We start from the raw sequence: 16492 nt of genomic DNA, 5'->3' as shown, positions 1-16492 counted from the left end.
GGTGCCAGTAGCCTTTTATAAGATCTAGTATGGTTATTAAGCAGGCCCTACCCAGCCTTTCCAGCATCTCATATATTCTGGGCATGGGATATGTTCTGAACCTCTACACGACATTAACCTCTCTAAGATTAATACAAAAGGGAACACACTTGTCAGGTTTGGCTACTAAATCAATCAATGGGGCCACTAAATCAATGGGGCCACCCCATTCACTTGGTGACTCCTTGACTAACCCTACATCCGGAATTTTCCTTTCTGTACTTAACATCTGGGATAATTTGTGTGTGGTGCTCAGTGAGGTGCGTCCTCCCAGGCTTGATGGTGATGATGTCGTAAAGGCTCTGGATTAGCTTGCGGGCTTGATCTCTGGATGGTGAGGTTGTCTCCCAGAGTTACAGCAGGACAGACCCCACCTCTGGTATTTGAGGGCCTTAGTCTAGTTCCTGTGGACTGGGTGGATAAACATGGCCTTTCAGACATTCCAGGGCTTCAGTAAGTTCACATGGTCCATCTGGATGCCCTGTCTCTTTCCAGCTAGCCAAATCTCATAATCTTTCCCCACCCAGCACTATCTCAAAGGGGCCCTGCCATTTAGCCAGCAATTTGCTCTTGGCGCTAGGTAGCAATACCAGGGCTGGGTCCCAAGGCTGATAAACCCTCTGCCTCGCAATGCTCTTGTAATACTGCTCCTGTGTGGGCGTCACAGCCTGTACATTTCTGCTTCGCAAAGGCCCTCGTTAACTACAGTCTCAGAAGATTCAGGACATATTGGACGGCATTCTCAGCCTTAGTCCCCTTGATCTTGCCAGGCTCCCTACACAAGGAACAGAACTCCATGGGGCGGCCTTCCATATAGCCACTTGAAAGGAAAGAACCCCGTAGAAGACTGGGGCACCTCCCTGACAGCAAACATGAGCTGTGGCAGTACTCTGTCCCCATTGTGGGATTCGGCTGTGATGAATTTGCACAGTATTCCCTTTAGGGGCCGGTTACAACACTCCACCAACCCTCCTGTTTGGAGCCGGCAGACTGAGGTTCTTATGGACTTTGTTAAGTAGGGAGCAAACTTCATGCAGTAGCCTTAACATGAAGGTGGTGCCTTAATCAGTCAGCATCACCCTGGGGATGCCTACCTGAGAGAACGCCTTTAGCAACTCATCTGCAACCATTTGGGCTGACACTGACTGCAGGGGAATGGCTTTAGGGTACCAGCTGGTGTTGTCCAAGATAAATAAATAATATATAGCAGCACGCCCTGGCCATAGGCTCAAGGGGCCGGATTAAATCTACCCCAGTGCAGTCAAATGATATATCTACCAGGGAAGGAGGAACCAAGGGGGCCCTTTGAATAGATTGGGGACTCACCAGCTGGCATTCAGGACAAGAGGTGCAGTAGTCATGGAATCATAGAATCAAGAGTCCTTAACCTCTTGACATATCTCTAGCCAAAAGAAATGAGCCCATACCCATTTCTGGTTTGGTTTGGTTTTTCACGCCTAAGTGACCAGACCAAGGTATTTTGTGGGCCAGCCTGAGGAGCTGGGAACCAGCAGTTGTGACTGGCATATCCCAGTTTGGACTCTTTGACCACCTGAATCAGAACATCTCCCTCAAGTTCAAAGTGTGGGTACTGTGCATCCTATACCTCATGCACCAGGGTCCTGTTCACCCTGGCCAGATGCCCATACAAACGGCTAAACACTCCATCATTTTGGTGTTCTTGAACAAAGTCACTGGAGTTGGTGAGAGACTAATTTTCCATCAACAGGATCACCAAAGGTAATAACCCTTGTGTGGATCTATCAGGGTGTCCAAATTACTCTGTGTCACTGTGCTCTTCTATATTTGTTGCACTGGCTCTGGATCAGGATCTGTAGGGCCCCTGGGACCCTGAGTTGCCCTAGCCTGTTGTATCTGGAAGTCTGACCTCTGCAGGGTTACCTACAGGGCATTTGACCCACAGTGGGTGGCAGTGGATTTATGGGCCCACCTCCACAGATCTTATGTGGTAGTACAGTTTGCTTCTGGGCAAGATGGCGCTCCTTATGTGTTTTCTGCATTGGGGTAGTCAGGATCAGCAAAGTCAGCAAAGTCAGGATCAGCAAAGAGGAAGCTCTTCCTAAGCAGTATATCAGCCTCCTCCTATGGGCTGGGATCCAGGCAGGGTCCTGTAGCAGGCCCATTACCGGTCCCCAGACCTGACCCAGCACCACTGGATATGGCAATTCTTTTGACTCAGCCACCACCAACTTTGCAGCTCTCCTGTTTATGGGCAGCTTAAGTTGGATAGCGGGATACGGTTGGAAATACCCATAAATACAACCTATCAGCAATACCCCCCCATCCAATCCTTGGGAAATTGGGTCCCAATAGCTGCTCATGGAAAAATGTCTGGCCAGAGCTGGAGTCAACCAATCCCATTGACTGTAATGGGGATAACTAGAGCACTGAGCTCCCTGAGGAGTGCTGAGGTCTTGGAGGAGCAGGCTATGACATAGTCACATTCCATAAGGGTGCAGAAGCTGTAGCCATGGCCATCCTGCCCACAGCTGAAGCAGATTTGAGCTCCTTCCTGTCCCTCAGGTTGTACCAGTACCCCTCTGGTCAGTATTGGTCATCAGCAAGGAAGCAGATTCTGCAGCTCCTGTCTGCTCCCCTTCTCTCACCGGCCCCTTTAATCCCCACCCAATTTACCCTTTGGGGACCATTGCCCCCAAAGGAGGAGTAGTCTCCAGTGGGGGGGCGGGTGGCTGTCCCAACCCACAGAACAGCCTTCCCATGACCCTCTCAAATCCCTGCATTGTCTCCTCTTTCATGACACCAACACCTTGCAGGGGGAAGCCAATGGACCCACTTCTCCTGATTCAGGTCAGACAGGTGACCCACAGTCTAGTTCAGCCTCCAAAGAGTTCTCAACCAAACGCACTGCGGTCTCCAGTTTGGCTGCCCCATGCCAGTAAATCCACTCCTGGGGTCCTAGTAAGCACAACATGACAGAACTACTTGAGTGCCACCAGCTCGATGATTTCAAAGCCCTGGCTGGGATGATTTAACTGGGAATTGGTCCTGCTTCGAGCAGGGGGTTGGACTAGATGACCTTCTGGGGTCCCTTCCAACCCTGATATTCTATGATTCTATGATTCTATGATTCCCTGGGGAACTCAGATTCTGGCCTGAGCCACCAGCAGCCAAAGTCTAGGAGGCATTGTGCAGCAGCCCAGGGGTGAGAGCCCAGGGTGAAGGCTTCAGCCTGGAACCGTGGGTAGTACCTCTCCACAATGAGACCCAGCTGGTCCAAAATAGCAGCCTAAGGGCTCTATAATCCCTGACCATAGTGCAGTCTTAGGCCCTGAGCCTCCTGTCAGATAGGGGGCCAACTGGAGGGACAATTGCCCCTGGGGCCACTGGTGTGCCAGGGCCAGCCACTAAAATATCTCCAAGTACCCTTCCCGATCATCTTCCGGCCCCATCTTGGTCAGGGCCCCTTCCCCTCTCACGTCTCTACGGACTATGCATCTACCTCTACTCCTTGGACTCCAAGGGATCCCTGGTTCACAAGACAGAGAATGATCTGCTGCAGTTGGTCCATAAATCGCTGGAACTGGAGTTGCTGCTTCTGCTTCACATGCCATTGGAGATGGGATTCCTTTTCCATTTTGGCAGCACTGGTGTTCAGTTTCAAGCCAGATCAGCTGCCCACATTCTCTACCATATGTGATCTGGTGTCATGTTTTCCCAGCCCAAATAAACAGTCAGATGGCCAGTCAATCAGTCCTGGTCCCTTCTCCTCAGCGACCCATTTATGGGAACTCATAGAAAGTTCAAATCAACACAATAGTAGCAAACCAAGACAACAGCCACACTCAACGTTCAGCAGTCCCTCCAGCTCTAAAAACCTGTGGGCACGGGTGCAGCTCACACCCAGCTATTTTCCCCGCTTGCTGTCTCCAAGGCAGCCCTTTATATTTCATATGTTTCCTCTAATAGGTCAGGGTTAACTGGCTGCTGCCCAAAACCTATAGGATCTGGGCTAACAAGTGCCCTTGTACCGGGTCACAATGCATAATTCAAAAATGCATGACCCAACGTTGTATAAACATTCAGAGGAAAACGTTGTCACCGGGCTGAAGTCATGCTTGAAAAATTTCATCAGAAAAGGATCTGTTCAGAAATTAAGATTTCACCATAAGGGAACTTCCCCATATAGTTTGTAGTTTCTAGTCCTACTTTCTTGTGAAATATAAACCAGAATATATTACTATTTATATTATTGAATCTATACCATACATTATATGGGATGTCTACTGTGGCTGGGTTAATACTGATGGGGAACTATTGGGCCAAATTCTCCTCCTAGTTATAGTGGTATAAATCCAGCATAACTCAAATGAATCAATGAAAAACCTCCAAATTTGAACATGTGTAACCAAGACCAGAATTTGGCCCATTAACTTAGGTATGTCTAAGTTCATAACTTTAGTGTTAGTTTTGCATTAGCGTTTGTTTTGGCATGATTTCATCTGAGTGTGTGTATGTGTGTAGATATAGACATCAAGGGAAAAGTAGTTTTAGAAATATCTAAGGCAGATAAATCACTATTCACGTGTACTATAGTACATTCAGTCACACACAGAGATAGGGCCTTTTCCAAAGACTATGGAAGGCAATGATTTTCATGGGTTTTTGATTAGGTCCATAGAGAAATACATGTTTTGAAAACATTTTTATAGAGATAAAATATTATTCCAAAAACATTTGGTTTTACCGGCCTTCTCTGGCCTGCAAAGGGTCATCGGGTGTGGGTGAGAGTGTTTTTGATCTCAGGGGCAAAGTCAAATTGGCCATGGCTGTCCAAGTTTATTATTTAACTATAAGCTTTCTGGAGTGTGACGGGCACAGGCAATCACGCTATGCTTAGCCCAGCTGGACAAGGTTATCTGTAGGATGTGTCTGGCATATTGTTAATAGGGAGATACCTGAATATGGATTTGTGGGGGAGGTTTTCATTGAAAGTTAGTGGGATCTGGATGCCTAAATGTCCTTTATACCTTTGGAAATCTCCTGCTTAGGGGCCTAACAACTTTAGGTATTTTATATCACAAATTGTGGTAACAATATCTAACACAATTCTGCCCTTTAACCACTAGGTGGCACTAGAGACAGCTGCGAAGATAGCAGTTACATTTTCTTCAAATAGAAAAGGAGGACTTGTGGCACCTTAGAGACTAACCAATTTATCTGAGCATAAGCTTCCGTGAGCTACAGCTCTGTCCGATGAAGTGAGCTGTAGCTCACGAAAGCTTATGCTCAGATAAATTGGTTAGTCTCTAAGGTGCCACAAGTACTCCCTTTCTTTTTGCGAATATAGACTAACACGGCTGTTACTCTGAAACCTTTCTTCAAATAGACATACACAAAGACTCCTTCCTATCCACCTAAATATTGTATATATTCTCAGCACTAGCCCTAGGTATTTGGATGAGCAAAGTGATTTGCTATAGGCAAATTGCAAAATGTATGCCCCTCACAGCTCACCTGCACTCATAAATAAACATTTAGGATGGGATTTTCAGAAGTGTTCAGCATTGCCCTAACTCTGTTCCCATGGAAGGAGCTGTTAAAGCTCCCATTTACTTCATTGGGAGCAGAGTTAGGACAATGCTGAGAACTTTTGAGTACCCCATTCTTAGTAAACCTATTATCTTCATTAATTTGCTCCCTAAAGCTTTATTGCTTACAGTGTCTCAATAGCAGAGCTGGCCCAATCTAAGAGGAAATCGTCCACTTTTAGTATTTTCAGCCATGTGATTGCAGACTGCCTCTGTTTCGTTTTTATTTTTCCTGACACTAATGACAAAGTGATGTATTCCAGTTCCCAGTGAAATATACCATTTCACTGGCATTAGGGCATTATCCATGACCCTCTGGGAAACAGGCTGTGTGCCAGAATGGAATCCCATCCTCTCAACTCCCTGTCTTGTTCTTGGTCCGGATTATAATAATAATACTCTTATATAGATCTGTATCATTATCCCCAATTTACAGATGGGGAAATGGAGGCACAGGGAGGCAAAGTGACTTGCTCAAAGTCACACATAAGACCAGGGGCAGAGCCAGGGATGGAACCCAGATCTCTGGAATTCCAGGATAATGCTCCTCTCCTTTGCCAGTGGCAGATGCAACTCCCTCACACTCACTTCCATGGGGAACTGAAACCATCTTACTTTGGACCCACTGGCCAGTTCCTTTTCTGTTTCTAACACCCATCTGCATTGCCCTACTCAGGGCTGGTGTATAGCCTAGATCTCCACATGCAGGGTGTGCACTATCTGTGAGCCTGACTAAAACTACCTTTCCTTTCTACTCAGAAAGGTGGCAATTCTGTTGCAGTGAAGGCATTTTGCAAGCCTGTGCTGCCAGTTGAATTTTATCTTTATGTATTGTGCTTGCCCATGGTGAAGTCAATGGCAAAACTCCAAGTGACTTTGTAGGATCTGATTATGCTCCAATTAAAGAAACTGTGTACTGTACCCTATATAGTCTCTTCCCATAACTAGCTCTGAATATTCTGTGGTACTTATCTTTGAGCAACATGATACAAAAATAAACCCCTTCAGTCTATGGTAGACCTCACGTTGAGGTTTGTGAAAGCTGCACTGACAGATTGTATGCACCATTGCCCAAGAATTGTAGTCTGCCATTTCAGCCTCAAAATAGAGTCTATGGATTATATTTAAAAACTGAAATTATAGCTGAACTTCTGTGGGTAACATTTAGGTCAATTTCAGGTTAACTTCCTTCCTCCCCTGACAAATTCCCAGTTATAAAACAAAATATAATGTCTTTTATAAACCATTTTAAATTGGAATCTACTGGACATAATTTCCTCTCCCTTACCTTTGGCTTTTCTTTGGTGTAACTCTTGGTTCCACTAGAATTACCTTGTATTTATGCCCATGTACATAAAATCAGAATTAAGCTAATTTAAAAAAACAAAACAAAAAATGCTGTATACATTTTTTTAAAGGCTACTAAAGTTTTTCAGCAATGGTTAGTTTTAAGTGTAACTTTAGTTACTGAAATAAAAGATTTCAATTCATTTTAACCAAGTGCTCCTATATAAATCTAGCCTTTATTCCAGTGTGTGTAAAAGTGTCTATCAAATCAATCTATCCAAACTTTGTATGGGTTATAACATGCTAAAATCTACAGCTATCCAGCACACTAAGCTCCTAATGAAATTCATTTGGACTAAATAAAAGTTCCTTTGGACTTAATAAGTAACCAAAAAGTAAATGTGAGAAGAAGATTTTCATAAGCACAAAAACACACACCAGGTCGAAAGTTCATCTTCAGCAATCTGAGGCTCACTTTCTGAGAAAGAAAGGCCAGAAAGAGGGAGAATCTTCTGTGTTCCCCAAAGCAGGAGTTAGAGGATCCTATATAGGGTGGCCAGACGTCCTGATATTATCAGGACTATCCCAATATTGGGAGCTTTATCTTATATAAGCAACTGTACCCCCCTCCTGAAAAAAAAAGGGATCCCAATTTTTCACATTTGCTATCTGGTCAGCCTAGTCCCATAGACTGTAATTTTGTAAGTACTTCAACAAAGAGACACAGCCACACATCTCTACAAAATGCTGATGGGGAAACATTTTACATCCACCCCCATCAGAGATTTGTTCCTCTACCACAAAGCAACACAGTTGGCTTCCTTCTCATTCATGCTTAGACCATAAACACGTTACTAGCATTGCAAGTCTGTGTGTCCTTCCGAAGAGCAATCCGATCCCCCCATCTGGAGGGGGGCCGAGAACATTGTTCATTTCTCCCTCCCTCAGCCTGAAGTTTGCTCCCTTTCTGTTTTCCTCCAGAGGCAGAGCTGGGGGAAAGGAATGAAGGGGCGCTTGTTAGTTTTTAGCCTTACCTAAGGTTTCCTGGCCTGGTTCACAGCGTGGGGCAGGCTCAGTGACCCTCACCAGGGCACCAAGAAACAGCAGGAGCCTCAGAAGCATGCTGGAGCGCCTCGGTGTGCGGTCAGAATAGTGATGTGGCACTGGCTGCTGGAGGAGTTTCTCCACTTTGAGCCTCCGCGCCGCGCGCTCTCCCTCTCTCGCCAAGCTGCAATGGAAATTAGTGCAATGCAAGTGCATGCCCACCTCTTACAGGATATACGGTCCAGGAATCATATTACAGTTGGCCTTAGTGTTTTGAAAGCCAAGGGTTTTAAGACCGAAGGCGGGAGAAGCCCCTCTCCCCTGGTAGGCTGGCGTTGGGTTTTGTTAAAAGCTTCAGGGGGGTCCCCACAAGAACCCAGCCGCCTGCTCCTGGAGTCCCTGGCCCCTCCCGCGTGTTTGCTCTTTGTACAGCCGAGACCCCCAGGGAACTGAGAACTTCCTTCAAGTGTGTGTGACATTAGAACTTGCTGAAACTGACTGACTGTAGCTGCCTGGGAAGGCACCAGTTAAAACAGAGAGGAAACACAGTCGGCTCCTGTCCTGTAACTATCTCCCCACAAATGATACTTCACGTGCTAGACTCATGACACATTTAAAGCAGAATGCACATTAAACAATGCAGAGCCTTGATGTGGTTACCTATAAGAACGGCCAAAGTGGATCAGACCAATGGTCCATTTAGCCCAATATCTAGGGTGACCACATTTCCCCAAAAGGAAAAGAGGACACCACCTGGGGCTAGCCCAAGGGCCCCCTTCGCCCCAGTGCGGAACTAGCCTGAACCCTGCATCACCCCTGCACAGGGCTGGCATCAGTCCCTGGCCTGAGCACCCCTGCCCCCATGCAGGGCTGGCCTGAGATGCCCCCCCCCCCACACACACACACACACATGGGGCTGGCATCTCCCCCCGCCTACCACTCAAGTTCCTCTGCACCCTGCTGGGGTGCTTTTTTGGCAAAACTGGGCATTTGTGCTGTTTGCTCTTGCCAGTTGATGATCAGTTAGCAAGAGCAAATGGGACAAATGCCCGGCTTCGCCAAAGCTGTTGAGACGGCCCGGACAGGGCTTTGAAAAAGGACTGTCCTGGCCAAAATAGGACCCATGGTCACCCTACCAGTATCCTGTCTTCCAACAGCGGCTAGTGCCAGATGCTTCAGAGACAATGAACAGAACAGGGCAATTATAAAGTGATCCATCCCCTGTGACTTAGTCCTAGGTGCTGGAAATCAGAAGTTTAGGGACACCCAGAGCAGACAGTTGTGTCTGTGGCTACCTTGCCTAATAGGCTTTGATAGACCTATCCTCAATGAATTTATCTAATTCTTTTTTGAGCCCACCTATAATTTTGGCCTTCACAACATCCCCTGACAATGAGTTCCACATGTTGACTGTGTGTTGTCTGAAGAAGTGCTTCTTTATATTTGTTTTAAACCCGATCCTTATTAATTTCATTGAGTGACCCCTGGTTCTTGTGTTATACAAAGGGGTAAAAAACACTTTCTTATTCACTTTCTCCATGCCATTTCTTCAATGCAGCTAGCATGCAAAGCTATAAAATAGTGACCTACTTCCCTCTACTCACATCCCTCATGCATATACTGTTTTGCTTAATATATAGGCCACTTTACATTTTTTTAAAAGGTCAATGGATGTTTAATAGGAATATTTCATGTCTATTTTTTCCAGAAGCTAAAATGTACCTTATGTATTTACACTGACCATGAATAAACATAAGCTGGGAACTAGAAGAAGGTTTCTAACTATCAGTGGAGTGAGGTTATGGCACAGCCTTCCCATAGCAGGAGTGGAGGAGTGGAATTTGATAAATTTATGAACAGGATTATATGATGGGGTTGCCTATGATAGCAAGGGACTGGACTCAATGACCCAGGAAGGCCCTTCCTGGCCTATGTCCCTATGTTCCCATCTTAAAAAGTTTACATTAGAAAAATACATAGGGCCATATTCTCAGCTCGTGAAAAGTAGTGTAATGTCATTAAAGTGGAATGGACCACTTCCAATTTATAACAGCCAATAGCTCAAATGTAAGTTATGGGTTTGATGGAGAAAGTATTGGATGAAGGTCTGTTCAGTTAAGTTAGATAGGCTATATGGGCTAAAGGGTTAACATAACAAAGTCACTGTTCAACGTTAAACAGTGTTAAACAAGGTCCTGGGTCTGGTATACAGAGACCTCATGTTTAATTCCATGGCAAATACACCATTAAAAATCCTTTTAACCTTTTATCACAGATGCAAAAAAGAAAGAAAAACAATGAAAGGGTTTGAAATATAAAGTGTTCAGTAAGGCTTTCATTTTAACAACATTTCCTGTTCCCTTTCCCTTAGCTGGAGAGAGTTTTAGCAGGAACAATCTGGTCTCAGAGATGGTTTTACAAATGGTAATAACTGTCCTTTTGGGTAAAAGAGAAGAAATGAGTTGAGATGGGCTGGAGTTGTTGTTGCTGCTGTTTTTAAAGTACGACCCTATTTCATCCCAGGTGTGTTTAGGATTTAGCCAGAGCCAGTAGGGGTGGCGATGTTGTCTGGGGCCCTCTCTCTGGCCCAGTCTGGTCAGGATATCCCTCAGGCTTAGGACAAAGAAATTCCAGAGTCCCAGGAGCCAGTGGGGGTGGCATTCATGATGGTGAAGCTCGTTCTGGTAGCCTTTGTCTGTTCTTCCAATTGTTCTCAAAGTCTCTTTCCTTAAGGACCCACCAGGAGATTGGTGGGTGGAATAGCCCATTCCCTGGTTATTTAGCCCACCATTTAGGTCTAATATTCAACACACCAATTTTGGATCATTAATTTCCAGTTCCACATCTTCTGTTTTTACCAAGCATGATTTTAACACAGTCCTTTAGTTATATCAGCAGGCCTTTTTGTTTAGACTAATTCACTTTTTCTGTCTGCTTTACATACCTTTTCCCATTAACATTTATTATTCTATGTTATTGTGACATTTTATGAACTTTTACATACTTTTTACAGTTGATCTTACAGTTAGGGTTAATTTGTCAGCCCAATTATCAAAACAGTTCTATGGCCTGTTTTCTGCAGATCAGCCTAGCTGATCATAATGGTCCCTTCTGGTCTTAGAAGCTAATAATGTATAACTTCTAAAACAGTGGTTCTCAACCAGGAGTATGCATACCCCTAGGGGTACACAGAGGTCTTCCAGTGGGTACATCAACTCATTTAGATATTTGCCTAGTTTTACAACAGGCTACATAAAAAGCACTAGCAAAGTCAGTACAAACTAAAATTTCATACAATGACTTGTTTATAGTGCTCTCTATATTATACACTGAAATATAAGTACAATATTTATATTCCAATTGATTTATTTTATAATTATATAGTAAAAATGAGAAAGTAAGCAATTTTTCAGTTAGAGTGTGCTGTGACACTTTTGCATTTTTATGTCTGACTTTGTAAGCAAGTGGATTTTAAGTGGGGATACGCAAGACAAATCAGCCTCCTGAAAGGGGGTCCAGTAGCCTGGAAAGATTGAGAACACTGTTCTAAAATAACTTCCCCGATGCTGTAATAAAAGGAAGACAAGCTAATCATCTGCTCAAAATTAAATGATACATTCATCTGCATCTTTCTGAGTGAACCCTTGGACATTTAGTTGGGGATTGGTCCTGCTTTGAGCAGGGGGTTGGACTAGATGACCTCCTGAGGTCCCTTCCAACCCTGATATTCTATGATTTGAGGCAGTATAAAAATGGTTAGTTACAGTCAGTTATATGATATGGATAGTTACAGTCAGTTATATGACTGACTAATTAATTATGGGTAGGTAGTTGCAGTTAGAACGTACATCCAAACTTAAAATAAAAGAAACTAAAACAACATTGGACTAATGATTTTGTGAGCACCCTGATCATGTTATTCACATGTGGCATCCTATTCCCTCCCTTTTTTTCTTTCAGCTTGTAACGTCTATGGGGCAAGGACTGTAACTTCCTAAATGTCTCTACAGTGACTGAGATGCCGTGTAGCTGTAGTTGCATTGGAGCCAGGATATTAGAGAGAAAAGGTAGATGAAGTGATATCTGACCTATCAGTCCTCATCCTCAAAGGGAACCTGCACAACACTTTCAAAAGATGAGCCTAGGCACTTCAATTCATAACTTTGCTAGACACTAAAAATCATAGAATGAACAGAGATACTGGATTTATGGCTTATTACAGCGATCTGTAACCCATTCACCCCCTCTTTTTGTCCTATGACTGCAGAGAGGTTAATGGATAAACATTATGGGGCAGATTCTCTCTCCTGCTCTGGAGCCTCTGTGCCACGCTGGTGATGCAAGAGCCTTGAAGAGGCCATATCTAGCCAGATGAGAATTCCCCAGGTGTATGGGAGATCTCTGGTGATGTAAAGCTTCTTCCCCTCTCCTTGCCCAGTGTAGGAGACGGTGGGGGAGGGAGGGGTTTTGTAATAACTGGGGCCTCGTAGGGCTACCCCAAATGTGAGCTCAACTGTTGGAAAGTGGAGAAAAGTTTATAAAATGTTCCAGTCATCTATAAAAAAATGTTGATGGGAAAAGGGAGGCAAAAGGTTGTGTTAATCCAAACAAAAAGTCTCGTGATATAACTTAAGGACTGTACTAAGGTCATGTCTGGTAAACAAGAGGTGTGGGACTCGACCCCATGCTCTGAGTGTCCCTAGCCTCTGCTTGCCAGAAGCTGGGAATGGGTGACAGAGGATGGATCACTTGACGATTACCTGTTCTGTTCATTCCCTCTGGGGCACCTGGCATTGGCCACGGTTGGCAGACAGGATACTGAGCTAGATGGACCATTGGTCTGACCCAGTATGGCCGTTCTTATGTTCTTAAATCAATGGACAAAAATTGGTGTGTCAGAAATTAAACCTATTTGCTCAGCAAAATGAGACCATGGGCTATTCCAACCATCACTCCCTTTTGAGATCCTAAAAAAAACTTCAGAGGAGATGAACCAAATTAACTGGCTGGTGGAGACAGATGGTCTGGGAAGGAGCAAGCATTACCATAATGGCTGCTATTCCCACCATCTTCTGGGTCCCAGAGATCCACCTTGGTATCATTGGGCCTTTGTTGACCTGATCCTGACCGGACTGGGCCAGAGAAAAGGACCCAGACAACATCATCATCTCCATTGGTTTCTGCTAAATCCCAAATGCCATGTGGCTGTCACACACCCCTGTATATGGCCTTTTCCTTCCCCACTTTATTTCTTCCCTCTTCTTTCCCTCTCCTTTTGTCTTCTGTCTAATAAGAGCCTGTCTTAGCCAGCCAGGTCTGTATATTTTGCTACTGCTGTGAGCCTGTGACAAATAAGGCAATTAAAAGCAATGCCCTAAACAGCCTTACGCAAGTATGACTTCTCCAGGTTTCAAAGTGGCTAAGACCATATGCTATGTCAATGTTTTTCCAGCAGTGAGGTTGAAAGTGAGAGTCAGCACTGGAGATGCAATCTTGTGTTTCTCTCTTCGTTATTCTTCTCTTTTTTCCTGTTGTGTGTGTTTGTCTTGTTTTGTCTTATTAAAAGTGGACTGGACTTCAACAACAGCAATAACAACAGCTCCAGTCCATCTCAGCTTACTTTTCCTCTTTCCCCCCCCAAACAATCGTGTTTTCCTTATAGAAACTCTTTACAGCTAAAGGGAAAGGGAAACAAAATTGTATTGTTAAAACAAAAGCCTTTACTTAATACTTCATATTTCGAGTACTTTAACTGTTTTTCCTTCTTTTTTGTATCTTTAATAAAAGGTTTAAATGATGTTTAATTATGTGTTTGCCATGGCACTAAGCAGGACAAGGTCTCTGTACTTGAAACCCTGAGTCATGTTTAACTGTTTAGTGTTGTATAGTGACAGGGTTACATTAACACTTTTGAATCTTGAATTTTGATCATAGAAATGATCACAACAGGGGCATGGGAGGGGTGTGGCCAGAGCGTGCTGCACACCAGCTATTGCTCTAGCATATGGTCCGTTGGGGACAATAACCTGCCTGCAGAGTTTAGAATAGCTCTGCAGTGCTGAGTGGATCCTGGCCTAACAGAGAATCAAACCCTCTAATCATAGTAGACTGACTCACACTGATGACTATCAAATATAATTGTAAGTAAAATATTGCACTGTACGGTAATGTAATCAAAGGGTAACTACCCCCTCCCACAGAGAAGCCCACAGGACAGGAAAATATCAATAGCATCTGCAGAAGCATTTGATTCCTCTTGGAATTTGGAATGGGTGAGGCAACCACGTGGCTTCTGGGGATCAGCAGAATAGGAACCTCTTTTGCTCCCCAGGTGCGCAGAGGCAGGAGACATTTGCATGAGCACCTCCTGCCTCCATGCTGCTCCACTACTTCACTCTAGATCTGAAGAATGCAAGATCCATGCTGGGTTCCAAGATGCTATGGTGAAGTGCACCATAGACATGTGTGATAATTACAACAAAGGTCATAAGCAATTTATTAAAAAAAAATTCTAGGGAGACGCATTCCATTTGTATGGCTCTTTTCTGATCATATCTGTGTGTGTGTATTAACAAAAAGAGCTCCTCTCTAGTCTCAGTGGTGGTAACCTCCTTGAAACTGTTGGGGTTGCTCAGATTTTATTTGATGGTTGAATTTGGCTCAAATTATCTCTAGAACTATTGATTTTTTCCATGAAATCTCTTAATTTCCACCAGTTAAAAGGGCAAAATCTACAACCTTATTCACCTCGAGTGGCACTTGATCACATGATTAGAAGGGTTCATTTCTATGCTATTCAGGGGTGAGGAAGGGTTGCAGAACTGATCCCTAAATGTTTGGCTCCTAAAAGCTTTCCCATGTCCCACTGCTTTTTCCTACAGTGCCCTCTGATGTCCTTCCCATTGTCTCCCATTCCTATGCCTGGACGACATTTCTTCCCTGGATTCCTTTTTCCTCTCCACTATACAATTTTTCAGGTTCTCTACACTTATTTACATACCACAGATCCTGTAATTTACATTTTCGGCAGCTAAGTAGATCAGCAAACAGAAGCTCAGTTTATTAGGTTCTGCCAAATCATTCTGTAAACCACAGTATCCAGCTTTCAACAGCTGCATTAGCTCAGCTATTTGTTTTTATAACAACTTGACCCTAATGTCAAATACTAATAAAATAAAGTAACGATTGCCTGTCATTCTGGGAATACTTATTCAGATTATTTTAGAAATAACCACAGCTATCAATTATTTCTCTGAAGGAAGTATTCTGGGGAGCCATAACATTAGATCTGCTTTCTTTCTGAAAAAGATTTTATGCATTTAGAATTGTATTGTATGTTATATACAATTCATTTGCCTGTCCCAACAGACAAGCTGTCATGTGCAGTGAATGAGATCCTATTTAGCAGTATCAAACAGAAGACAATAAAGGGCCAACTCCTCAGCTGACTTCAACAGAGCTCTCCCAGTTTACACCAGCTGAGGATCTGGGCCCCAGTGTCTTAAGAGAAATGCTGTACCTAGTTTGACTGTCTTTGCCTTGTGAGGATCTGACACTCAGAAAGTTAGAGAGCCAGCATTCTGTATTACAGCAGCACTTAGAGACCGCAACTGAGACCATGTTGCCATCATACTAAGCACTATACTACACATGTACCCCTCTGGTCTGGTCTGCCCTTGAAGGTACAGGTAAGTAGAAAACAGTATAACCCAAGTATTGCACTCCCCACAGTGTGGGTGAGTCCTAAGGTATAAGGAGGGGATTCAGTTGTCAGAATTAAACTCTAAAAATCTCTAAATAAATAAATAAATACAATAAATACCCACTTTTCCCCAAAGAGACTGGATTGTAGGAATGTACATTTAAGACTGAGAGATTCGATTGAAGATACTCCCAGGAACAGTTATATTAATGTCTGTTGGATTTTGTCAGTTTGCAGGAAGCTCCTACAGTTGTATTGCTATTTCCTCAGCATTGAAAAGTGGGCAAGAAAACAAATTAGCCCAAGCAAAACTCTGTTATCCTCTCCGCCCCCCACCTCCACCATAAATACAGGTGTCTCCCTTCCTCAAGTCCAGGCACCCCTCACCTACTGCACAGCTCTGAATGGACTCTCTATCTCTCTGTGTCTCTCACACCACCTGTGTCACTCTCATTCATTACACACGCACATACACATTCTGGATTTTCTTATGTGTGGATGCATGCTCGCACCTCAACTATCACACACAAACATACATACTCCCCACATCACAAAAGCACACTTCCCATAAGTTTCTCACACACTCTCCAGCCCCACACTACACCACCTCACCTTTCACTCACTGCCTTGACTCACTCTGATTTACCCCATTCATTCCCGCACATTAGTCAGAGGTACACAAGAATGATCACACTGGATCAGACCAAAGGTCCATCTAGTCCATATCCTGTCTCAAACAGTGGCCAGTGCTGGATGCTTCAGAGGAAGATGCAAGAAACCCACAATAGGCAGAAATGGGATAATCGGCTCCCATGGAGATCTCATCTTAATCCATAATACTGAGAGACTG

The 16492-nt window shown here is 44.1% G+C and overlaps 1 protein-coding gene across 4 annotated transcripts in view; it reads right to left on the bottom strand.

Annotated features, from left to right (window-relative positions):
• CPZ (carboxypeptidase Z) overlaps positions 1–8247 on the bottom strand; it is a 78457-nt gene extending 70210 nt beyond the window's left edge. The window contains exon 1 of one of the 4 annotated variants that reach the window (XM_084626750.1): positions 7931–8247. In XM_084626750.1, the coding sequence (XP_084482876.1) occupies positions 7931–8156 (226 nt within the window). In that variant the 5' untranslated portion in view covers positions 8157–8247. The remainder of the gene's footprint in view (positions 1–7930) is intronic. The other 3 variants (XM_084626752.1, XM_084626751.1, XM_084626749.1) reach the window with 3 other exon arrangements.
• Positions 8248–16492: the final 8245 nt, after the last annotated feature.

The sequence above is a fragment of the Lepidochelys olivacea genome (genome assembly GCF_965140295.1).
Source record: "Lepidochelys olivacea isolate rLepOli2 genome assembly, chromosome: 4".
Lineage (NCBI taxonomy): Eukaryota > Metazoa > Chordata > Testudines > Cheloniidae > Lepidochelys > Lepidochelys olivacea.
This window is presented reverse-complemented; position numbering and strand designations above follow the sequence as displayed.